General features: G+C 39.0%; 2 protein-coding genes across 2 annotated transcripts in view; one reads left to right on the top strand and one right to left on the bottom strand.

Moving 5' to 3' along the window:
• Positions 1–26957, top strand: part of LOC123318517 — a 76601-nt gene that overhangs the window by 47673 nt on the left and 1971 nt on the right. The gene's annotated exons all lie outside the window — the stretch shown is intronic.
• LOC123318511 (collagen alpha-1(V) chain-like) lies at positions 410–26957 on the bottom strand. The gene is made up of 25 exons (XM_044905145.1): positions 26766–26957; positions 18000–18102; positions 15411–15635; positions 14762–14915; positions 14442–14604; positions 13211–13406; positions 9930–10034; positions 9555–9865; positions 8388–8462; positions 6993–7103; positions 5398–5658; positions 5148–5345; positions 4789–5094; positions 4576–4737; positions 4273–4524; positions 3943–4194; positions 3568–3891; positions 2998–3375; positions 2679–2948; positions 2402–2563; positions 2129–2344; positions 1828–2060; positions 1555–1775; positions 1321–1505; positions 410–1156 (listed from the first exon to the last, which is right to left on the bottom strand). The coding sequence occupies exons 2-25, from the start codon at positions 18070–18072 to the stop codon at positions 797–799; spliced, it is 5193 nt and encodes a 1730-aa protein (XP_044761080.1). The 5' UTR covers positions 18073–18102; positions 26766–26957; the 3' UTR covers positions 410–796.

Genomic DNA, 26957 nt, shown 5'->3' with positions numbered 1-26957 from the left:
TGAAAGTAAATATGCCCTCTGTTAAAAGTTTGAAAACAATTTAGACAAATGGAGAAGAGTGCCGATTGAAATTATTTGAATTCAGTTGTTAGGTTAAAACGGAACGCAGAATTTCTATCCACGTGGCTTGAAGAAAAAGAAAAAAGAGTGCGTTCAGAAATCTCTACAATAAAGTAAAGTCAAAGAGGAAGGTTCCTCTTTGGTAAAGTTAGAAACTTTCTTTTTAGAACATCGTTACTACTCTCCATAAGCGTTGCATAACACACATTTGATGTAATGCCATTTGGTTGATACTATTCGTTGTTGTTTCTTGAATCATTCGAATATCGTCTCATTTCGTAAGCACCGAGAGCGAAGAGTAGTGATTTTGGCGTTTACTGAACTCAAATGTAAGCAAATGAACAATCCATTCCATGGACTATAAATTAATTTATTGTTTCTTTAAATTCATCATCACAAAAGTATCATAATATTTCTTACATATACAATTTACATTCGATAAAAACGAAACTTAACTAAAACACTAAAACTGACTGAAGGGTTCACTCCTTAAAATACATAAACATGAAATAAGTACTAAAAAAGGTGCCTATAATAAATTAAAATTAAATATATCATTTGTACAAAAATATCCAATGTGAATAAACAGTTAGGTAATTATTATATTTATCAATATAATGTACAGTGTTGTGAGTAAGTTTCTTTTTAATTTTTTCTGCTTTGTTAAAACGTACAATTCAAAAAAATTTGACAGAGGAGTATCGATGTCGTGAAATATCTCAACATTTTTTTGGCTTTATTTGAAACAGACCGGACCTACAGTGAATCCAAAGGCCTGATCGTGTCCTCCGTAGTCCATTGGATAGAAATCTATAAGAGGCAGCTGATACAACTTGGTGGTACGTACTTCGAAGATACTCTGACTTTTCTCTCTCCTACTCTGGCAGCCATCTTCCAAAATATCGGGTTTTATTTTTCTATGCGAAAACTCCTGCTCATTATAACCCCTAAATTTGACGGATAAGTCGTACTTCTTATCGTTCTCATTGAACCAAGCCACACTGTTGATGCACGTGTAGGTGAAGTTTTGATAGCCAATCTCTGAACTTAGCCGGAGGAATGTCAGTTGTACGTTACCTGTACTCTCGTAGGTTATCTGGAAAATGAATATATTACTAGGTTAATCCACAGAAATTTCGAACTTGATTGATAACTTATAAGCCGCGACTCGCTGCGCTACTTTTGCCCCAGCTGGAAAACGCTATGAATTCCGCTCATTTGAACTACTCTCCCAAAAATTTGATCGAAAACATGACCTACCCTGAATCCTCCTCTCAAATTTGAATACCAATCGCTTTTACTACCCTGTCTGCTCCAAGGGATGTTGGGCATATTGCTACTGTGGCTGTCAGGAAAAACACACGTCTCACCATCAGCTGTCATATTGCAAAAGACATGGATGGCATCGTCTATCATTCCAGCATTCGGATCCACCCAATACCAGCCTGCAAAATCACCATTCAGTATAGAATTCCCAAAAAAATTCATATTTACCATCTTGGAATTGAGGGTGAGAGAAATGCAGATCTTTGCAGGATTTAGCCGGATTATCTTTGGTTCCTAGAGGCTTCCTGAACCTTTCCAAATCACTGCGCATGCTGTAGATTGTGTTGTACATACTTAAAAATTTCCTACTCTGATCGTCTATATTTTTATCGTTCTCTTCTTCAAGCAGGTCATTTTTATCCGTATCGACAGACTCTTGGTAATCATTTCTGCGACGAAAAAACTTAAATGCTGATCTTCTACAACTGATTCATTTCTTACATTAAACTATCCAGATCTCTTCTTCTTCTAACTAGTTCATTTTGGAAAAGAACCTCAGGTGGTAGCAATGGCATTTCTGCCGGGGGTCCAGGTGGACCTGGAGGTCCAGATGGGCCCATCTCTCCTTTCATTCCAGTCTGACCATCTGATCCTTTAGGACCTGGTGGACCTTCCATTCCAGGTAAACCTGGGGGTCCATCGTTACCCTTTAGGCCTATAGGGCCGACTGGTCCCTGAAAATTCCAAGTTTATCCTCCATTTCAGAATTAACTTATCGAATGCATTCTTCTTGACCACTTACGGTGTTTCCTTTTGGTCCTATAGGTCCAGGGTCACCCTTCTGTCCTCTTTCACCTTTCTCTCCCATGTCACCTTTGGCCCCTGGTAGACCCATATCACCTTGATGTCCTTTGGGGCCAACACCACCTGTATCACCCTTTGGCCCCTTATCACCGGCGGCGCCTATTTGACCAACTGCACCTGGAACTCCAGGATTTCCAGGTACTCCAATGTCTCCCTGTAACAAACGTCGTCGTCTCCCATACAAAGTCTTTCAAATGTCAGTTTTACTTACCGCCACTCCCGGAGGACCTCTTAAACCTGGCAAACCTTGAGGGCCTGGTAAGCCTTGGGGACCAAGAATACCCTGAAGACCCGGTGCGCCTGTCATGCCTTTATCTCCTTTCTCACCGGCAGGTCCTGGATTTCCTTGAGCTCCAGCCGGTCCTTCCATTCCCTGAAATGTTGCACAGGAATTTTCATTAGTTTAGTAAGAGCTCTGCAACTTTTTCTGTCAGGAGAGCACCAAGAATATCTACCTCCACTTTGAAAAATACAGTGGTTAGACTTACCGGTTTTCCTGGTGGACCTACAGGCCCCATTTCCCCAGGTGGCCCCCTTTCACCAGAAGGCCCTGCCTCCCCTGGTTTTCCATCCTCCCCGTTAGTCCCAGGTTCTCCCTTGGGTCCTAACAAACCAGGTTCTCCAGGTGGACCAGGAAAACCTGGAGGTCCAGCGTTACCCTTAGGACCTTCAGGACCAGGAAGCCCTCTACCACCAGGAGGCCCTTGAGGCCCCGTTTTACCGTCTTCGCCCTTTTGTCCTTGAGCACCTCGTTCACCCTAGAATTAAAAATTTAGGTCGTGATGTAATAAAATGGACGCTACCCACATCTTTTCCGGGTTCTCCTGGTAGTCCTTCAACACCTGGTAATCCTGAATCTCCTTTCGTCCCCTGGGCTCCCTCTGGACCTGGTGGTCCAACCGGTCCATCCATACCTTTTTCTCCTCTGACCCCTGGTTCACCCGGAAGTCCGGCAGGTCCTAAAGGACCTTTTAAACCGATATCTCCGTGTTCACCTTTCGAGCCAGGAGGTCCTGGTAATCCTTGTAAACCTGGAGGCCCAGCTGGGCCAGTAGGGCCTAAGGGTCCAGCCTCGCCTTTAAGGCCTTGTCTACCGATTTCCCCTGGTGGTCCTTTTTCGCCATTCAGTCCTGGAGCTCCAGGTTCTCCTCTGGGACCTTGAGGACCCGGATGTCCTACTGGTCCCTACAAGAATTAGTTAATCAAAGATTTGGATGAAGCTGTCAAAAAATTCCAATTGAATGAAGTCGTATTCTGCTTGGCAAAAAACCAAGATTTCAGAACAATTCTGTTGCCAAGCCTATTCAAACCTTCAATGGACAATTTTGAAGATGAACGCAAAATAATCTGAATTAGATCGAGAAGGAGAATACTCACAGCTTCTCCAGATGATCCTTTGAACCCTTTTTCACCCGGTGGTCCGACATCTCCCTTATCACCATCTTCTCCAGGTGGTCCCATAGGACCCGGCCCTCCTGGTAGTCCCCTCAATCCAGGAAAACCATCCCGACCTGTTGGACCAGGGGGACCGGCTTCACCTCTCTCCCCTTTCGCACCACCTGGTCCAGGGGGCCCTGGAGGACCCAACCTACCTTCAGGACCCGGTGCGCCGTCCTTACCAGGCTCGCCTTGTTGTCCTTTATCTCCAATGGTTCCCGGAAGACCTGGTGGGCCTTGATCTCCTTTCAGTCCAGGTGTACCCTGAAAATTCTTCGTAGTGAGAAAATTACGCGAATATCACAGCTGGTTTACCGGTATTCCGTTCTGTCCTCTTTCGCCTGGAAATCCTGGTAGACCAGTTGGTCCAGTTAGACCTGGTTTTCCTTCTGGTCCAGGTAAACCGGGAGGACCCTCTTTACCCGATTCGCCAGGGTTGCCAGGTTCTCCAGATGGACCTGGTGGCCCTGGTGGTCCTGTTTCTCCTGTTGCTCCTACTTCTCCCGTTGTACCTGGTGGTCCAATGACGCCCGGTGCTCCTGCTGGACCTACGCTTCCTGGTTCTCCCTAAGAATAAAGGTAAAATCAATTTATAAGGACTGAAAAGTGAGGGCAGGATTGTATCAGTTAATATCCACTACTTACTGGTGAACCACGCTCTCCAGGGGGACCTGGCGGTCCATTCTTCCCATTCTGACCCATCGGCCCAGGAGCTCCGCTGAATCCACGGGGTCCTTCTGGTCCCTGGGCCCCCATCTCTCCAGGGGGACCAACAGGACCAGGTTGGCCAGTATCGCCTTTGGGTCCGGGTTGTCCATGCATGCCTCGTCCACCCCTTTGTCCTCTGAATCCTCTTGGTCCAGTTTCACCTCTTTCTCCTGCCGTTCCAGTGAATCCCTGCAACAGAGCTAGGTGAACTCTAGTCCCCATCGATAATTTTCATCTTACCCTCTCCCCCTTTTCGCCTGCAGGTCCCACTCTTCCCGTTGAGCCTTTATCCCCTTTCTCTCCAGTGGCTCCAGAGTAACCGGGGAAGCCGGGAAGTCCCATATTTCCTTTTTCCCCTGGAGGACCCATCGATCCTGCTTCTCCACGAGGCCCATCACTACCCTGGAAATCGAAGAGCTCTAAAATCAATTTTTCCTAGGTGAATGTAGTTACCTTCGGTCCTTCCACGCCTTCTAAACCTGGAATACCTGGAGGACCATCTGGTCCTGCTGGTCCTTTCGGTCCAGGCTCTCCTTTCTCCCCCTCAAACCCTCTATCACCTTTCTCCCCCTTCTCTCCGAAGGCTCCACGTAAGCCCATGTCCCCTTTGAAACCCCTGGACCCAGGAAATCCAATTGGTCCAGGAAAACCTTGCGAACCAGTGTCCCCCTTGCTTCCAGGTGCTCCTGGCTTACCTGGAAGACCCGGAGGTCCATCTATACCCGGTATACCTGGGAAACCAGGCTTCCCAGGAGGTCCCTGGAAATATAACAACGGATGAGCGATTCCTCTTCATCAGTTGAAGTACTTACTATGACTCCAGGTGGTCCTAATGGCCCTTCGGGACCTGGCGATCCAACAGGCCCGGGAGGTCCTGATTGTCCTGGGGAACCTGATTCACCTGGAGCTCCCGTATTACCTTTTGAACCTGGGGGTCCGTCACTTCCAGGGATGCCTGGAGGTCCAGGTAAACCAGGTATGCCTCGGGGTCCTGAAAATCCCCTGGGACCCTGGAAATTGTTATTGATCTTAGATCTCGAAGGATGTGAAGAAGTCGCTTACCATTTCTCCCGGAAGTCCCGGTAAACCTGGAGGACCTTCTTCACCTTGTTGTCCATCGTGTCCAGGAAGGCCTGGTTGGCCTACAGCTCCTGTTTCTCCCCTGTCGCCTTTCTCTCCGGGAAGGCCGGGTATACCGGGTGGGCCCTGTATGCCCTTGTCACCTGGGGGACCTGTTATACCCCTTTCGCCGTCTCTCCCAGGACGTCCCCTGCGTCCTTCACGTCCTGGTGGTCCCTGTGGTCCTTGGATACCTCGAGGTCCCTTAGAATTACAAAACAATATGATATTTTACGTTTAGTAAAGTAAAGACACGATATTCATCATTCTGCTGCCCCAAACGCATCTAAAGATGATTATTTTATTATTATTGGTTGTTTTCTACGACTTGAAACCTTGACGATATTGAAATAATGAGTTTTATGAAGCCAAGAAACAAAAAACAAAGTCAATCATTCTTAAATTTTAGCTTTATCATCCCTATAAGTTAATTATATTTCAATTCGCATCGATGAAACGGTGAAAAAACGAACAATTAGCCCTCTGCATCACCGCAAAATGTGTGTCACGATATTGTCATATAATATAATAAAAATCCGATTTTACGATATAAATCACCGCATGAAATACAGCTCAGCCATTTAGGCTACACCGTAAAATCGCGCTATCAGATATTCCATATTCTGCGTGTTTAGTTTTATAATAAAGGTTATTAAATAAGCATCATCGTCGGAAAAAAGAATATGAATACCTTTTATTAGCCACCGTGTTTACAACCTACCCGTTTTAACGATCGTCTATAGCCTGATTTAGTCCTTATCTCGTAGGATGGCAAGATATAAGTACTTAATAAAAATGTTCAGTGGGAGAATTCACATAAGTAGGTATAACGGAGTCCTTCGTTATTATAGGATCAGAGAGTGAAACATAAAGTTGATTTTGTGGATGCTCACTCGAAATTGATTTGCTTGGACCTTTCTGAGAGTACTAGGTGTTGAGAATTTGTAGGAAAAGTGATTAATGTTGATACATCATCGTAGAACGAATTTTTCCTGTGAAGTTTAATCCAAAAACGACGTACTTCATTTAATCCTTTAAAACAACCTCAAAATACGCGAAGAAAGCTTGAGAAAATTAATTTCCCTAAATTAATTTCTGAATTATAAACCGAAGAAGAAAATGATAAATTCTGCACTGCTTATTCCAAACCCTTTTTAGCTCCTTCCCTAACTACGTCCCACAAAAAACAGTAATAATGAAAAATAAATAAAAAGTACGAATACATCGGAATGACGTATTATTCAAGCAGTCCCATCTCGAGAAGTATTCGCTTAATATGTGACACGTTCAAACGAGGCATTGACATTTGATTAACTACAGAACGAGCTCGCAATCAGGGCGCCTATAAAAGCGCCATTTTGTATCTCGTCTCCCTGTCGTTCCCCGATGTATTTCAGAGCAGTATTTCTGGATATTCCCCTATTCAATCCAGGATTCCAGATTGGTATATTTTCGCAGCTTAGGGAAAAAGGAAAGATTGTGCTATATCGATATTCATCGAAATTATTGATCATCTAAAAATGAAATGAAAATCTTACCATCTCCCCAATATCTCCTGGCTCTCCTTTAACACCCTCAGGACCTGGGGGTCCTTGTAAACCCGGTGTTCCTGTCAAACCCATAGGTCCTTCAGATCCTCTCATGGACATCTGAGGAATACATAAAGCAATAATGATATTCGAGAACAAAACGATTGGGAAAAATTTAGATCAAGGTTGATTTTATATCTTCATATTGTACCCTGATCAACTCTTGATGAAATCACTGACCATCGATTTTAGGAATATTCGCTTCAACAGATTGATTTTGATCAGATACCCGAGTATGTTCAAATATTGGATTGATGTGACCGATACCTAGTCACTTGTGTTCTACCTTTACTTTAGTACGAATTCTCTGCTGGTGTGAAAACACGGGGGGGAACAGGACGCATTCAAGGGTGAGCTGTCTTTCCTTTTTTCTTAACTTGTGAGTGAAAATCGTATAATCTCTTTTGAGTCTAGAATTTTTAGTTGATATTCTTGTGTTTTTCAGAAGGAACAGAAAAAAATGAAGAGTTTCATAGGAGAAAAATTATTTGAAAATATGAGAAATCTCATGTTTTTCTTCAGCAAAGAAAAAGTGAAGGGTCTGAAGTATTTTAGATGAAATACGTCATTTTTATCTAGGATAAAAGAGTGTGGAGTAGACAGCCTGTATGCAAAAAGATCCATAAGACATTCGTGTTATTGGCTAGTAAAATGTTTAGTCCGAGCCATCACAAAAATGCTGAAACATGAATGAAAATCGAATAGGGGTCGACAAATTTACTGAGTCTCACTGTGAATTATAACAAGATGGGTATTTTATTGCTTCAAGCAGATGAGCGTAAAATTGTCATGAATTTTGGGTTGTTTCAGTTTTGCATTCGATTTATGACATGAAATTGTCCACCTAGAATAAGCGTATTGATGTGGATTGTTATCAGGAAACGTTTCGTTATCAGGAACATTTCTTGATTGTAAATTCATGAGGATTTGATCAAATTTCTGCGCAGGACATGAGTAGATTGAGTGAGCTAGAAATTGGTAAAGAAAACATTCATTTTTCTTAAGATTTTAACGATGTTCTATGTCTTTTTTTGAGAGAAGGAAGAACTCATCGAAATAAATCATTTGCTATTCAAGAGGGCATCTCTTATTAGGATATTCCACACGTTGTATTATTTTTTCTCGCGCCTGCCACTATTGAAACAATCCACCCAAAAAAAAGTTCGTTTTATTAGGATTACAATCCTATTCTTCAGAGCACGAATGGAAATGTCAATCTGAACCTCTACCGCCCACATTCGTAGAAAATAGCAGAGCTACTTACATTTCGGTATTTTCATTTCAAGAGTTTCCCAACGTCAATATTTTCTCTATAGCGAATATCTACGTATAGCAGTCACTCACCATGTGTTGTGCCAGCATTTGTCGGAAAGTTTCAGCTTGTGAATCTGGCCCTTTTTCGTTTCCTTGCGCGTTCATCTGGAAATAATTAATTTTCATTTGGGAAATTTCACAGGGAAATCAACCTAGCACGAAAAAGATAATTATTATTGATGGATTCAACAAAGGTCACTAAGGCCCGTTTGCACCAATCCCCCTTAAAAGGAGTACTTAACTAAGTCTCGTTTAAAGTTAAGGGACGCTTAATTTTATTCCCAGTTGCACGACTGTGGCTTAACAGAATCTTAAGTAAGGGGCCCTTAAGTTTTTATATCTGTTGATATTTCAGTTTTTTATTTTGGTACAACTTCATCCTAGTCCAATAAAGCCTTTTCATTGGTTGGCAGGTTGCGGATGATCGTTGTCCTTTCATTAACCTAACTTTATTGTCCTGTCAGTCAGTGTCGAGGATATTATTATAATATTATCAAAGAGTAACAACTTTTTGTTGTTGAATTAACATTGATAATGAAAATGATTGTCAAATAAAAAGTACCTGAGTTTATATAAGTACAACACTTTCTTTGTAAGGTCTTGTGTGAATTTGTTTTACTAATGTTGAAGAGGAACGTGAAGAAAATGTCCTTATTGCCCTTGTTAGTACGAATACGGTGAATGATTGCCAAGCAAGTGGTGGTAATTCACGAAGGACACTCAATTTCTCAACAGAAGAAAAGAGTTTGTTGCTAACTATAGTATGATTTGTGACACCAAATTGAAAATTAAAAAATACTGATGGCATTACAATAAAGGCAGAAGAAAAGTAATGAAGTAATAAAATCATTCAATTTTCAAAATCCTTCAAAAATGGGAAGTTCTGCAGCCAGTTCAACAAATTATTTTAGGTTAGAATCCCGCCCTCACATACCTAAGTGGTCATTATAGGAGCGCTTAAATTTAAGGCTAGCTTTAGCCATTTAAATGTCACTTAACAGTTGGTGCAACGTAATTTTTTAAGTTAAGGGTTCATTTTAAGGGACACTTAACACTAAGTGCGTTTGGTGCAAACGGGTCTAAGGAAGATAAAAAATCAAAACAGTGTCACAATAGCGACAGCTGTGAAAAAACAAAAGCTCTCTAAGATTGGAAGTATTGCTGTCGAAATAAAATTTGTAAAATTCAATACTTAACCGGAATCAAGAATATATGACCTGGGGGACCTTGCATCCCAGGAGTTCCTGGAATACCATCCCTTCCTGGATCTCCTTTAGGTCCAATTGCACCATAGTAACTGGGATAATAGTTGTCGTAGTAACCATGGTAAGGGTCGGTAGTCGTCTTAACTTCAGTAGTATTTGCTTCAGTTCCCATAGTAGTAGTCTCTACTCCTGAATTGTTGAAATTTTCTGACGTCACCTCAGAATCTTCAACAGTAGTTGTATCCGGGTTACTTGAGGGATAGATGGTTAAAGTGCTCGTCCTTATTGTGGTGTCAATATCACCTGAAATTTATGGGACAAATGTTTGCTTTTGGCATCAATTGAAGCCCTTAAATATCGGTATTACCTTCTTCGTAGTCATAATAAAAAGGTGTTGGACCAGAAATTTCTGGTATGTCGAATACAGACGGCCTTGTTGGAATTTGATCCATAGATGGAGTGACTGCGAATACTGGAACATCGAGATGATGAGGTTTTTCAAGAAATACTCCTATATCTTGAAGGATTTATAGTAATATCCGTAGATTGCTGTGATGTTCTTATTCAAATTTGTGAGAGACATTTCCTTCTTAGCTTAGGTATAGGAATATTTGCACATTTATTAAGAGTTAAATATCTATCTGAACTTCATTTCAAACAAATATTCAGGGCTTCACCGGACATGCCCTTTATTATAGAAAAGCCCCAACATTTGCATGGTTATTGGGGTGGTTAAGCAAAATCGTACATTTCTAGGGAAAATCCAAGTATTTGCCATGATGTTCGGACAACTTCCATTTATGCGATATCCACTCTAGAGTTATACAACTTTTCGCTTTTAGAATGTTGATCATCGGGGGTGAATGACCCCTAATACAGAATTCTAACCTCGATTCTGTCGGTTTAAAATGGAAATCGGATTAAGTTAGATCGACAAGCTTCAACGTCGACGTTTTGAATTTCCAACAACAATATCGCCAATTCGTTGGAGGAAATTCTGGAAATTCATTCAAGATTCGCATCTCTGGATGCGAATATTGGATGCAAATATTGTCGTTTCACGGAGGGTAACGTGCGACATCCATTCAGATATTCAGTTGATAGAGTATCGTCATTTTTTGCATATGCAGAAGGTGAATGCGTGGAGAAGTTACCCGATAATTTGTTACATTCATATTAATCTTTCTGAAAAGGGTGGATTCATGAATGAGGTATCGATTTTGGGTTGATTCGTTCAACGTGTGAGACTTGGTCCTTCTTCGACAAGGGTTTAAGCAGTGGCGGTTCCAGGAGTGGTTTTGGGAGGAGGACTAATTTTAAATTTGACAATCTGTAAGGTCTATAAGGCTTATCTCCCAGAAAAAAAAAATCGTAGATTTCAATGTTATAAATATTCCGAAAGCGCAGCTCTTCTACTAATAAATCTGGAAATTTCATCCATCTCGGCGCAACCGTTCGGTCTTGAGGAAGTTTTAACTGAACCCAACTCTTTGGGAATTTTTCGGATGTCAACATTCGAGTCGTTTATCTTTCAGAAAAATTATCATAGACTTGAATGTGATACATATTCTGAAAGAGTAACCCTTCTAGTTAGAAATCTGAGAATTTCATCCATCTCGGCGCAACCGTTCGGTCTTGAGAAAGTTTTAACTGAACCCAACTTTTTGGGAATTTTTCGACGGTCAAGTTTCGAGTCATTTATCTCTCAGAAAAATTATCATAAACTTGAATGTGATACATATTCTGAAAGAACAACTCTTCTAGTTAGAAATCTGAGAATTTCATCCATCTCGGCGCAACCGTTCGGTCTTGAGGAAGTTTTGACTGAACCCAACTTTTTGGGAATTTTTCGAAGGTCAACTTTCGAATCGTTTATCTCTCAGAAAAATTATCATCGACTTGAATGTGATACATATTCTGAAAGAGTAACGTTGAAAATCTGAGAATTTCATCTATCTCGGCGCAACCGTTCGGTCTTGAGGAAGTTTTAACTGAACCCAACTTTTTGGGAATTTTTCGAATGTCAACTTTCGAATCGTTTATCTCTCAGAAAAATTATCATCGACTTGAATGTGATACATATTCTGAAAGAATAACTCTTCTAGTTGAAAATCTGAGAATTTCATCCATCTCGGCGCAACCGTTCGGTCTTGAGGAAGTTTTAACTGAACCCAACTTTTTGGGAATTTTTCGAAGGTCAACATTCGAGTCGTTTATCTTCCAGGAAAATTATCATAGACTTGAATGTGATACATATTCTGAAAGAACAACTCTTCTAGTTGAAAATCTGAGAATTTCATCCATCGCGGCACAACTGTTCGGTCTTGAGGAAGTTTTAACTGAACCCAACTTTTTGGGAATTTTTCGAAGGTCAACTTTCGAATCGTTTATCTCTCAGAAAAATTATCATCGACTTGAATGTGATACATATTCTGAAAGAATAACTCTTCTAGTTGAAAATCTGAGAATTTCATCCATCTCGGCGCAACCGTTCGGTCTTGAGGAAGTTTTAACTGAACTCAACTTTTTGGCAATTTATCGATCGTCATTTTTCGAGTAGTTTATCTTCCGGGAAATTCATCATAGGCTTGAATGTGATACATATTCTGAAAGAGCAACTCTTTTAGTTGAAAATCTGAGAATTTCATCCATCTCGGCGCAGCTGTTCGGTCTTGAGGAAGTTGTGACTGAACCCAACTTTTTGGGAATTTTTCGAAGGTCAACTTTCGAGTCGTTTATCTTCCAGGAAAATTATCGTAGATCTAAATGTGATACATATTTTGAAAGAGCAATTCTTCTAGTAATAATTCTGAGAAGTTCATCCATCTCGGCGCAACCGTTCGGTCTTGAGGAAGTTTTGACTGAACCCAACTTTTTGGGAATTTTTCGAAGGTCAAATTTCGAGTCGTTTATCTTCCAGGAAAATAACCTAGATCTAAATGTGATACATATTCTGAAAGAGCAATTCTTCTAGTAATAATTCTGAGAAGTTCATCCATCTCGGCGCAAACGTTCGTTCTTGAGGAAGTTTTAACTGGCCCCATCTTTTCGTTAACTTTTCGAAGGTCAACTTTCGAGTCGCATATCTTCCAGAAAAATCATCGCACATCCAAATGTGATACATATTCTAAAAGAACAACTCTTTTAGTTACAAATTTCGAAGTTTCATCGAGCTCGGCATAACCGTTCGGTCTTGACGAATTTTTAACTGACCTAACTTTTTCGGCATATGTCTCCTAATGGAACAACCCTTATCTTTGCTGTCACTTGAAGTATACGATAATCAGAGACGTGCCTTTATAATTTTCAATGGACACTTTCCCTCGAGAACACCATGAGAAATTCCGGATAATTTCACCGCCTTGTTCTAGGAAGCTTCAACCAACCAAGATGCTTTCATTAAACACCCGCCTAATTCCTATTACGTCCAAATTCTTGGTATCGCTTTCACCGAAATCCCAAAGACGTTCAAGCGGCGGAGAACAAACTCCCATAGAATCTATTAATAATTCTCGCAGAACCGGTTAGAACACAGGCAAATATATAAATCTTACGTTCCACCCCCAAGATATCTAATCCCTCACCTTCATTATATCTTATAATTTGTTATCTCTTCCAAGATGAAGCGGTTGAAAACTCTCAACTTACCACCATCCCCGTCCTTTTCTCTTTCGGTCTCGTTGGCTCCATTCGCCGACGAGTTGTACGCGAACTTCAAGCCGGCGTCCTGGGAACGATCCTCCAAATTACTGGATATCCCCGAGGAGCAATCTGGAGCGTGTATCGTACACAGATCGTAGGCTGCGTCGGGAACAGGGGCTATCTTCAGAAGTTCGAGTTCTCCCTGAAATGGACCGATAAAACGGTGTAAATCAGGAGCAATTGCCAAGGCGTTAAAGTAACTATAGTTTCGTCCAATCAACAGATTGGATCACCGTAACCGTTTAGCTGATTATACACTGCTCAAGAATTGAAGTGGATATTCCATAGGAAACCTAGGTACTTTTTCTACCATCGATATCCAAAGTAGGCATTGCGCCCGTAGTTGACAGCGCAAACGTCAAATTTTTCGAGGAATGTCACTATGTCGCTCTACCAAGAGCTTCCTCTCGAAAGACGAATCAGCCAGTAGAGGTGAATCTATCTACAAGGTTAATCTCCTGGCTGAAGGTACTATAAATCAAATATGCGTGGCTCAGAGTATCCATTGACAACGAGTAAATGACATCCTTAATTCGAGTGAAAAATTTCCATGATTTCAAGGTAGTTTGCAACATAGGGAACCTTTTTCAAGCCTGCAGACTCAACCAGGTGTAGAATCTTCATTTTATTCATATCCTTATACAATGTTATCCCTCCAAATCGGGAGTGCTTTCTGTTGCCATTGCAGGAAGGCTAGGTTAGGTTAGCTTAGGTTAGGTTAAAGTAAAGGTTAAAGGTATGTAGACACCTGTCAATAGATCAGTACCTGCCTACATACCTATACGTTTTTGAATTTCGCTTTATACAGGGTGATTTTTAGTCGTAGGTACAAATATTTTAACAGTAGATTCTTGAGATCAAAAGAAACACTTTTTTCCTCTAACATTTTTCCGATTCGGCCCTGATAAAGAGATATACGTCCGGTTTCATAATCAAATTTGAAGTCCCTTTAAGCTTAAATCTTCCTTTACGGCCGGTTTCATAATCAGACCTAAAGCCGCTTTAACTTTAAAGCTTCCTTCAACCCTACTAATGAATGAAAATCATTAAAATCAAAATGGCGGAGTCATCCCTTCAAGTTCAACGCGATTCCAGTTGGTGTAATTCATCAGCAATCTTTCCCTGAATAGGAATCTATGCCAGTCCTGTGATTTTGTTTATATGGTTCAAAACTTACCCTGAAATGATTATCCTCTGCCAGTTCATGTGCTATTGTGATTATGCCTGAGGTAGTCAATGTTGAGGACATCGATCTTACTAGCGGCCTTGTTGACGTACTATCGCAGTTGTGTATCATTGTGACAGAATCTCCTTTAACGCTGAATGCTACTCGATGCCACCTAAGAAAAAATTTAGGTGTAAATGACTTCGTTTCATCTCATACACGTCACATCGGTTTTAAATCCGTGTTATCAATGACTGGTAGCCAAGCGTTCAGTAATATTAAAGTCTCTTTCATTGTGTCGAAATTATTTTCCAAAAACTAGAATTACTTACTTCCCATCATCGGTATCTTCTCCGAAGCTGATCATATTCCCATCGTCAGGTCCAGTGTCATCGTCGTAGAAGAGGGTAATTTCCCTCCCTAGGATAACGGACAGAACTTCCTCTCCCTCGTCGGAATAAAGGGTGAAAACAGACGTGGTCTGACCTGAAATGAAATGAAAAATTCACGACAGCCCCTAACTCATTTCGACATTGATTGGGTTGGGGAGTAATTGGACGACTTGCCTGAATATTTCATATTGTTAATCATGTAGGTCAGCCACTGAATCAAGAATCAATTCCGAGGCGAATTGAGAACATTGATTTATTGTACGCCTATGGATTTTATCCAAAGAGGGGACTATTATTCTTCTGTAAGGAACTCTTTATTAGGTTCATGAATAAAATATTCCACATCACCTTTTGAACCGAGTTAATTACCTATAGTGGATAAAATTGAATTGATGAGCGACCTAATTAGCGTTTTTAAAATTTTGATAAAGAAATAACTATTGAATATACTATTGAATATAACATCAAAATCAAAGTTCTGCTGGTTGAGTGGCTGCCTATAGGTTATGGGCCCAGGATCTCAATAAAATAAAGAAATGCAATCTCGGTTGGTGTGAATACACCCCCTGAAATCGACAATTTTCATCACCTTTTTCTAATTTCGCTGATATCAGAATGGAGAAATTCTGTGGAAACCCTTCGGGAAAAGTGTCATTTGCCCCCAGGATCACTTCAGAGCTGCTATCAAAACGGTAGGATCTGTTCAATGGAGCGGCTGTTGGTGTCTCGTTGAAACATCTTCCAGAGGTTATTGTTACTCCAGGGGGTGAAGGGTAAAGTTCTGCTTTGTCTAAAAGGTCCACTTGGGCTATATCTGTAATATAACAACTTATATCAAGTTCAGAATACTATCAGTATTTTATTATTATATTATCGTATATCGTATTTTTCTCAATTCAAATAATGACTTGGAGGACAATTTGGATTCTAAATATGAGTCAATTCATATATTTAATGATTCTGGCTTAGTTTATAACGGAACGAATATGCAGACAACTGCGCAGTTATCGCTAGCAGCCCAGAGGATCTACAGAAAATGTTGGACACCTATAAACATATACACGAAGCTTTAGGCCTTAGACTCAGTATTGACAAAACCAAAATCTTGGTAAGTCTGCCAGAAAGCCTTCAAACAGATATCAGCCTGGAGGATGAAACTCTAGAACGGGTGGAGCAGTTCAAATACTTGGGAAGCTTCATAAATACTAGGGCTAACCTGGACACGGAAATACACAACCGTATCAATTCAGCATCACGGGCATTCTGGAAGCCAAAGGACAGAGTGTTTCAAAATCACGACCTCAATTTGAAGACCAAGACAGCTGTTTACAAAGCAGTGGGCCTCCAAACGCTTCTTTACGGAAGCGAAAGCTGGACGCCCTACAGGCGACATATTAAACAGCTTGAACAAACGCAACAACGTCATCTAAGACAAATAATGCACATCAGATGGTTCCACAAGGTTTCAAATGAAGAAGTCTTGCAGCGCGCGAGTTGTATAACAATTGAGACTCAAGTAACGAGGACCCGACTCAGATGGAGCGGCCACATTGTGAGGATGCAAGACACAAGACTCCCCAAAATAGCTCTGTACGGCGAATTCAAAAAGGGAGCTCGGAAACCAGGAGGCCAGTATAAGCGGTTTAAGGATATACTGCATCAAACCCTAAAATCAGTTAATGCCAATCATAACTAGGAACAACTAGCGTTAAACAGATCACAGTGGAGGTCTTTGGTCCACAGTTATAATGGAGACTCGAGAAGAATACAGCGGCGGCCAGATCTGGTTGGTGACTATCCATGCCCGGAGTGTGGAAGGATCTGTAGGTCACGGTTGGGTCTCTTCAGTCACAGGAGGGCACACAGTCACAAGTAGCCCTAAGAAATTATAAGTTTGATCGCACCGATAGTCTGGTTTTTGAGTCTTTTTATAGATTTATTCTCGGTAACGAGATTCAGCAATGAATGAATGATTCTGGCTCTTAAAATCCAGAATCCAGAATTTTGGCTGACATTTTTCAATTAAGTGTTGGCGGTAGGTGGGTTCAACTCCAGTTAAATATGTTTGTAATAATTGTAGAACCGAATTTTTGTCTATATTTCCGTTATATTTATCCGAATCCTCAGAATCAACGGAGTGCAATTACATTCCCTAGTGCGTGAGGCTGAACGCAGCTTCTTTTGGCTCGTGAGGTGAATTTTAGATTGATTGTCTAGATCCATTAGGTAGTTTTAGGCAAAAGACACTACTTTCGTAAGGAATACAAGGGTTGGCTGTACAATGGGCCATTTGTCAATGAGTAATTAGAAGAAACAGAACTAATTTCTTATATTGAATTGGGGTGCTATAAATTATTGGTCTCATCACTTGATTTCCCAATACCGACACACATCGTGATAAGATACGCATCGCTTGGAATGTTGTCCCATAAAAAGTTTCCAATCAATCATCCGATTCCTGTGAGAAATCCATGAAAATCCAATTCAATTTTCGGAATGAAAAGAATGCTTTGAAAGGGTGGTTATCTGCATGTATCTCGTGCGTTGCGAAGGGGTGGGGGGTGAAGAGGTCACAGAGGGCTGAATTCTTCAGGGTGACGTTACGTACACATTTCTCAATAAGCGTGGGGAACCCGACGCAAATTAATTGGGGAATTTTTACGCACCAGTTGGGAACATTTGGAATTTTGGGGTGATATTTGGAGGAAGTCCAACGGGTTGAAAATTAAATCCCGAGTAGGTGTTTTGTTGGAAAGTTGACATCATTTATATTGTCTCGATTTTCAACCGGAAGAGAAAAATTGCTGCTTAATTGATTTTTATCATCTCTGGACTATCACGTTTCATGAACTTCCACATAACTAGGAGTTTTTCAGAATGAAATGAAATTTATTCTGTTGCATATACCGAGTTCTTCATCAGAAGCGACAGGACCATTTTAATTTTTAATTTATTGTGTTCCAAGTCGCGAGTTTATTAAATTCTTATTCGGTGTCTCTATCAGCGTTTGTTGCGATCAAATGTCTGACAATAAGAACAAACTTATCAGCTACAAGAAGAGTTTTCCATGATCGAATTTTGATTTTATTTCACATCCATCACATATCGAATCTGGTTATTTTTTCTCGTAGAATTTGAACGAATTATAAAGACCAAAAATACAGCAGTCTAAACTCACCAGCATGGGAAGATCGTGCTAATAGGAATATAATTGTAGAAATGATGCACCATCCATCTTCGAGCCATATCATCGTAACTTCACATTCAGGTCAGCAACATGACTGTAAAACAAAACGAGGCTTTTAATGAGGGTAATCGAGATGAAAAATTAGCCTGCTACTAACTGTGATTCAACATTCAACAATGTATGAGGAAATCCCTTTTCTTGACGAGACTATCAATTCTTTGTTTTTACCCCACGTCTAATAAATTTGTTTGTGAATGGCATTTGCTGTTGTAATTCGTTGAAATTGATAAATTATGCCACAGGTATAAAAAAACATAGTTATGAGTCCTCATCAGCTATATAAAACAGGCAGCAGAACAAAATTGAAGAAAATAATGAGAAAGAACAGGACTTAGGAGAGTGACGAAGATAATGAAAAATGATAAACTGTCCCCATGGGTTAAGGCAGGTAAATAATAAATGAAATCAACCCACATACATCATATCCATTAGTATAAAAATCAACAAACGTTGCGATCTTAATGAAACACTAACCACCATCGCATAAAATATAAACAGAAAGATCATTCCGCTCAAAAAGACTAGATGCAGACTAGATTATGGATCTTTTATGACCTCGTCAAAGCCACACACCAGAAATGGTCTTTCTCTTGATACTTTAAGTGATGGTGCTTGGCTATTTACCTGTCTAAACCTAAGCAGATTCTGAAATAGTTTACTCAGTATACTGACCAGTGTATACTTTGTCGTTGGCCATTGGGACATGTTCCAATTCAGTTATTTTCTTCTCCTTCTTTTAATTATGAGTTTTATGCACCAATGCAATATATACATATTAAAACTCTAAAATCCTTATCTTCAACTCTTTAATTTCAACTATATATGATCTGAAAATTTGTTAAACCAACCAAAAAAGCACCTGCCTTCGTCACAACAGAAAATGGAAACCGAGAGACTGGAATTTCTCAGAAATTCCGACCGCCAGCCTATAACGCATAAGAAACTTTAATGCATCGGCTAAAATTGACCTTTTGATCTCTCTATTATCATTCTGCCGTTCCGGCTCCTCCAAAACCAAAGCTAATACCCTGGAGGCTCTAACAAATGAAGCGACGGTCTGAGATCGATCGAACATCTATTCAATTTAGTTCCACTTAGCGAGCCTTCTGTTCTATATTCCCTTAAAAAATTACCGGCTCAAGTTTAAACACGTTACAGTGACTGTCTTCGCACCCTGTTACGACCAGGTCCGCACGGGGGTAGTTTTGGTATCTACAGCAAACAGCTCTTGGAAAATGTTTCTTTCACGAGGGATCTATATAGATATACGAGGATATATTGAAAAATTCTTAGCCTACTATAGAACCAAACAAAATTTCAATGTCAAAATATTTTATTACTCAACATATTCTCATCTTGATTGGATACATTTTTTACAGCGAACCTGCAACGTCTCTAGACCTTTCAAAAAAAATGTTTCTTCTTGCTCTGCAAAGCAGACCTCCACAGCTTTCATTGCCTCCTCGTTGGAAGAGAATTTACGACCTTTTAAACTTTTTTTCAGTTGAGGAAAGAGATGATAGTCGGATGGTGCCAAATTTGGTGAATATGGGGGGTGTTCCAGTAATTCAAACACTAAATCACGAAGTTTTTGTATGGCAACATGAGATTTGTGTGCAGGGGCGTTGTTCTGCAAAAACAAAACACCTTTGGATAGCTTTCCGCGTCTTTTCTCTTTAATTTTGTTCCATAGACTGGTCAGTAATGTCGAATAGTAATCTCCGGTTATTGTTCTACCCTTATCCAAAAAATCAATCATGATTACTCCATGGCAATCCCAGAAAACTGAAGCAAGATCTTTTCCAGCAGATTTTTGGACACGAAACTTCTTAGGTCTTGAAGAACCAGAGTGTCGCCATTCCATCGATTGTAGCTTTGTTTCTGGATCGTAGAAATGTACCCAAGTCTCATCCATAGTAACAATTCGGTTTAAGAAGTCTACATCGTTTTCAAATCGAGCACAGATCGAACGCGATGCTTCTACCCTTCCACATTTTTGGTCAACATTCAAACATTTGGGGATCCATTTTGCAGCAATTTTTCTCATGTCCAAATTGACGTGAACTATATGATGAACGCGTTCGTATGAAATATTCAGTGCTTCAGATATCCATTTTAGCCCAATTCGACGGTCTGATAAAATCATGCCATGAACTGCATCGATATTTTCGTGGACTGACACAGAAACTGGCCTTCCTGATCTGTCATCATCTTCAATGGAAAATTTACCTCTTCTGAAGCTAGCAGTCCAATTTTTCACGGTCGCATACGAAGAACATTGATCACCAAGGGTATTAAGCATTTCTTCGTTAATCTGCTTACCTCTTAACCCTTTTAAATACAGGTACTTGATGCTGGCTGGATACTCCAATTTTTCGATTTTCACTATTTCGGTGGACATCTTCTTTCTTTTAATTTATTGCGTAACTCTGGTTTACATTTTTGACCTCAAACTTCACACTGACACTTCTAATGAGTTATTGCTCGTGGCTATGGTAACGCAATATTTTTTCATGCATGGAACTGGTCTAGGCTAACTAAATGTATTTAGTTTAACCCTGGCTTGTCATCAAGTTCAGTATAGTTAATATTAATTCAAATCCAAGTCGCTACTGGTTTGGAAAGCAAGAAGTTTTGTAGTTTGAATCCACAAATGTAACAAAATTAGATATAACTTCCAGTCCAAACTGGATAATTTCATTAAACATATAAAAAACAATCTCATCTCCCTCTACCATAGATTCAAATTTTCCCCTGACAAAATCGCCGAGAAAGAATACCTTCCAACCCCAACCATTCCTGTTACGACCCTTCTTTCCACCTTTCCAGATGACTCCCTTCAAAGCGATTGATTAAAAGCTTCTGGTCTGCTGAATGGAATCAATCGTTGCTATGTTTTCATTAACAACATCGAGACATTCTTGCGGGAACTTTGTTACGATCTGATGCTCATTTGAGCTGAATGCAGAGCCGCTTGCGGAAGTAATGTCATGTATAAGAAAGATAAAAGATGAGGGGAAGGTGTTTCATCGAAACTGGGGTGAAAGACCTCTGTACGAGGAGAAAAATTAATGTTCTTACTGCTATTGGAAGGGGGGAAAGTCAGGAAGAATCAATTTGTGACAACAATTGAACCAGAGGGGGTATATTTTGAAGGCCTTTTGCATTTTCCTTGATTCCAAGGGAAATAGTTAGTTGTACCTTCACGAAAGTAAGTACTCACTTGTTTGCTGGCCCAGGCTACGTCGCCGTAGTTCCAAATTACCTCAGATCTGGAGGGGTTTTACTGATATCCATATCGCTATCATTATCCATCAAACAGATGAGTATACTTACTTACATAAATGTATCTAGAAGTGGACGAAATAATTTTATGTGCACCTCGTTAAAACACTGTCTTATCTCGCCTACTTGCTAGCCTCGACTGTGTCTGGGTTATCAATTTGCAGGCTCTACTATAATGGACACTTTTTCGTGATTTAACATGTTTACTTCTGACAAATTCTTTCTTGGGGTTAAAAAAAATGTAACAGAACACACGATTGAATACGAATGGGTTCAAATATTTCACAGTCAATTCTGTGACATTCGATAGCTTTCTATTTCCTCTGTTTCGAACTCCCAGAATGACTAATTGAATGGCAATTAAAAATTTCAAACATCAACATAGCCCAGCAATCTAGAGTTAATTTCACTTGACGCAGAAAAAATGACGAGGAACTTAGCATGGGAAAAGTCGTGAGAAATAGCTATGATCCCCTAATTTCGCAATTCTGTTACGCCTTAAGAGGAATTGCATCAACCGTGGAACGACTTTTAATAACGAGAAGTTTCTCAACTCACAATTCCATAATGAAGTATTGTTCCAGGTCTCAGTGACATCTGAAAAAAGTCTGTTTTTCCAACGCGGAATTTTCCTCGGAGAATTTAAATTTTCGGATTAATTTTCGTCTGATTAAATCAGCTGACGTGAAGACGTCATAATTAAAAATTTTATGGGCCTTCGAATTCGAGAGAAACTTGTATTTTTCTTGTTGGATCTCTCAGAGACAGGATATACTCTGGTTGTTTGGAAATTGAATCCACTCTTACTTCAACCAATCTAAATATTGCATTACCATAGCAACGAACTATAACTCATTAGAAGTGTCAGTGTGAAGTTTGAGGTTAAAAAAGTAAACCAGAGTTACGCAATAAATTAAAAAAAGAAGATGTCCACCGAAATTGTGAAAATCGAAAAATTGGAGTATCGAGCCATCATCAAGTACCTGTATTTAAAAGGGTTAAGAGGTAAGCAGATTTACGAAGATATGCTTAATACCCTTGGTGATCAATGTCCTTCGTATGCGACCGTGAAAAATTGGACTGCAAGCTTCAAAAAAGGTAAATTTTCCATTGAAGCTGATGACCGATCGGGAAGGCCAGTTTCTATGTCAGTCCCCGAAAATATCGATGCAGTTCATGACATGATTTTATCAGACCGTCGAACTGGGCTAAGACGGATATCTGAAGCACTGAATATTTCATACGAACGCGTTCACATCAATTTGGACATGAGAAAAATTGCTGCAAAATGGATCTCTTCATAAACTTTTTAGGGTTTTCACTCCCAATATCTGAAACAAAATCAATTAAAAATGAAATCAACGATTTGCTCCTGCGTAAATTCTTGCACTAATTTGTCAGGAGCAAATTAATTAGAAAAAATTGTTGCCTGACAATGAACTCAAAATAAAAAACGTTGAAATTATAATTCTTTGTGACGTTTCGGAGTCTATATCAGACTCCTTCATCAGACGAAAAAATCTACTTTTTAAAAAATCTTCTGAATTGTCGCTTTTTGTCTGACATTAATTGTCAACACACAGAAACAGAGACTGCACAGAAACGTTGATTCATTTAATTTTGAAATTACCGGATGACAGTTCCTTCTTTAATAAATTGATCCAAATATGATCTATTCCTACCGAACAATTTGCCAAATTATTATCTTGATCTAATAGAATACACGTAGACTCTTTAATTTTTCGTTTAAAATGGTCTGGTTCTGTCATTAGAATTTTAGTGTTGTCCCAATCCATCATGTGGTCTCCCGTATTAGAACAAATGTGATCTGCGATTTGTGATCGATTAATTTCTCTATTTTTAATATTATTTTTATGTTCGCGTTTTCTTATTTCTAGAGGTCTGGACGTTTCACCTGTATAAGTTTTACCACAAATACAGGGTATGTTGTAAATACAATTTTTTGATTTTTGTTTTTCGTTCAAAGGTTTAGTTTTTGTTAATATAGATCTTAAATCATTTTGCGTTTTAAAAACAGTTCGTATGTTGAACTTCGAACCGATTCTTCTTATTTTTTCTGAAAGGCCATTAACATAAGGAATTACATTCAACAAATTTGGTTGTTCTTGACGGTTTGTTGGTTGTTCCTGATCATTATTACGATTTTGGTTAGTCATTTTTCTCTCTAAATTTAATATTGTTTTTTCAATAAAATTTTTTGGGTATTGATTATCCCTAAGAAAATGTTTAATGAAGTCAACTTCATTATTTCTAATTTCGGGTGTAGATGAAATTAAATTAGCTCTATCATAAAGTGTTTTAATGATACCTCTTTTGACACTTACTTGGTGATTGGAATAAAAATTTAAATATCTATTAGTATGTGTCTTTTTTCGGTATACGCTCGTTTCAAAATAATTCGAAAACTTTTTTATTGAAACATCTAGGAATGAAATTTTGTTATCCTGCTCTAATTCCATTGTAAATTTTATTGTAGGTTCTTTGTTGTTGATATGATCAAAAAAATTCTCTAGTTCATCTCTACCATGAGAAGGAACTGTCATCCGGTAATTTCAAAATTAAATGAATCAACGTTTCTGTGCAGTCTCTGTTTCTGTGTGTTGACAATTAATGTCAGACAAAAAGCGACAATTCAGAAGATTTTTTAAAAAGTAGATTTTTTCGTCTGATGAAGGAGTCTGATATAGACTCCGAAACGTCACAAAGAATTATAATTTATTTTGAGTTCATTGTCAGGCAACAATTTTTTCTAATTAATTTGCTCCTGACAAATTAGTGCAAGAATTTACGCAGGAGCAAATCGTTGATTTCATTTTTAATTGATTTTGTTTCAGATATTGGGAGTGAAAACCCTAAAAAGTTTATGAAGAGATGCAAAATCCTCCCAAAATAAATTTCAATCGATATCTGCAAAATGGATCCCCAAATGTTTGAATGTTGACCAAAAGCGTGCAAGGGTAGAAGCATCGCGTTCGATCTGTGCTCGATTTGAAAACGATGTAGACTTCTTAAACCGAATCGTTACTATGGATGAGACTTGGGTACATTTCTACGATCCAGAAACAGAGCAACAATCGATGGAATGGCGACACTCTGGTTCTCCAAGACCTAAGAAGTTTCGTGTCCAAAAATTTGCTAGAAAAGTTCTTGCTTCAGTTTTTTGGGTTTGCCAAGGAGTAATCATGATTGAATTTCTGGATAAGGGTAGAACAATACTGACCGCTCTACGGCAAAAAAATTAAGAGAAAAGACGTGGAAAGCTATCCAAAGGTGTTTTGTTTTTTCAGGACAACGCCCCTGCACACACAAATCTCATGTTGCCATGCAAAAAATTCGTGATTCAGGGTTTGAAGTACTAGAACACCCCCCTTATTCGCCAGAGTTGGCTCCATCCGACTACCATCTCTTTCAACATCTGAAAAAAAGCTTAAAAGGTCTTAAATTTTCTTCCTACGAAGAGGTAATAAAAGCTGTGGAGGTCTGGTTTGCAGAGCAAGAATAAAAATTTTTTTCGAAAGGTCTAGAGACGTTGCAGGTTCGCTGTAATAAATGTATCCAATTAAGGGGAGAATATTTTGAGTAATAAAATATTTTGACATTGAAATTTTGTTTGGTTCTATAGTAGGTTAGGAATTTTTCAATATATCCTAGTATACAAAGTGAAATTAATCATGTTTTCCTCCAAACATTGCAGCCATTCAAGCTATGTCCATTCTTCACGCTTTTCCATTCATTATTGGAAAAAATAAACCAGAAACAATATCCCTGGTAATCGATTATATAATGGACGCAAGTTTGAAAGTACGGGTAAAACTTTTTAATTAAATGTAACGATTGGTGAGAGCCCTTCTGAACCAATTCGAATTTACTGCCCTGTAAAATTGTCATTTATTCATAGCCCACGCTATCATTCCACAAGAAAAGACTCGGATGTACTGGCAAATTAATTGTTTTAACTAATTTGATTAACGCATCGTTAATTAATGGATGTTTAAAGGATCTTCCAGTTGGATTTGTTCTCCTAATGAGAGGATATCTGAGGTTATTTATTGCAGGAAAAAATAAACGTGAGATCAGTTAACCTGTCACGTGAATTCGAATATGACGCAGTAGTTACATTTTTTCTCTGTTCCTCTGTATGTCCTGAATATTCAAACTTTCATTACCAACTCATTTCTTACTGTGTTGAATATGCTATATCATGTGTCGTGTTAACATCTGAAATGCTTTTACATCTCGTCCGATTCTATCGATTTCTAATTAATCCAATAAGAAAGCAATAAAAAAAAATTAGATCGAGTATAGAACAACTCGTAGATGGAGAAATAAATCTTCATTCAATTTCAGAGCAATACTCTATGAATTAGGTCAAAAAATTAGGTCGCCTAACAATTTTCTGAATGAGAAACACTTCAGAGATAATTTAGAAAGTTAAAATATTAAAATGATTGTAGAGACGCAATAAGTTACACTTTTGAAATTCTGTAATATATACGAAGATTGCTATTTATTTATTGATATTGTCAGGTGAAGTTTGTCAGGGTCATCTTGGAAATTGACATTTTTATGGTCCAATTAAGGCACCTTCATAATTGCCTGGGAAAGAGTATGGTAAAAAAGCAAAGGACACTTTAAACTTAGTCAACTTTACAGTTCTCGTTCATGAGCATTCTCAATTCATAAATAGCAAACCTTGTACATCAAGACCCTTTGATAAAGAGGAATTCGAAGCTAACTGCAATGTACTAGGGATTCAACAAATACATAGATGCTTCAGAAGACGATTTTGAACTCAAATAAGCTCTCAATGTAGCTTCGAACAAAATTCAACCACAACAGACATAGAGACTATGTCTATGCTTTCAGATAGTGTTATTCATCGAAACTGAAACTTAATAATATGAGTTTATTTGTCATAGATCGAATGTTGGTACGTCATTATTGGTAGAATTTTTTAGATTCTGGATGTATGGTTATTTTTTGTGTGATTTTCACGAAATATTTGATTCCTAGTTGGAATTATGAGAATTTTTACAATGCGGTGTCCTATTTTACATTAATCAGTGAAAAGTATAGTATACCGTGCTTTCATAGAATTGTTATTCGTCAAATAATTTCATCTGAAAGCACGGAAATAAGATATCCTTTAGATAGGAAATTATTTGACAGATACTTATTCACTTGTTGAATAAAATTTATTCGAAGGTGAAAGTACAGGGCCTTAATCCAAATGCTAAATCACATCTCAATAGGACCCTGGAGGGGTTTTGTTTCGTTTTAAGTTAGCCACCATGTATAACAGCAAGTAAAATGGGATTTCAAAGAGAAAATTCTGAAGAAGAAACATTTTATTTTCAGTTCATAGAAAATATCTCCAAATATCTTACTCACCCTCATCAAATAACACAGTACCACGACCTCATAACCCTGAAAACACCCCACAACGAAAAATTCCAACTAAACAGTCGAGAATCGAAGGACCAAATGACAAGAACCCACTGAATGAAATGGTTTAGAAAGACGCTGATTATGATTAAGCGATCAATCTATTCGAAATCTATTAGAGGCATCTTTGGCGTTCCT

The sequence above is a fragment of the Coccinella septempunctata genome, chromosome 8, assembly GCF_907165205.1.
Source record: "Coccinella septempunctata chromosome 8, icCocSept1.1, whole genome shotgun sequence".
In the NCBI taxonomy this organism is placed as follows: Eukaryota; Metazoa; Arthropoda; class Insecta; order Coleoptera; family Coccinellidae; genus Coccinella; species Coccinella septempunctata.
The sequence above is the reverse complement of the archived record's forward strand: the minus strand, read 5'-3'. Positions and strand labels throughout refer to the sequence as shown.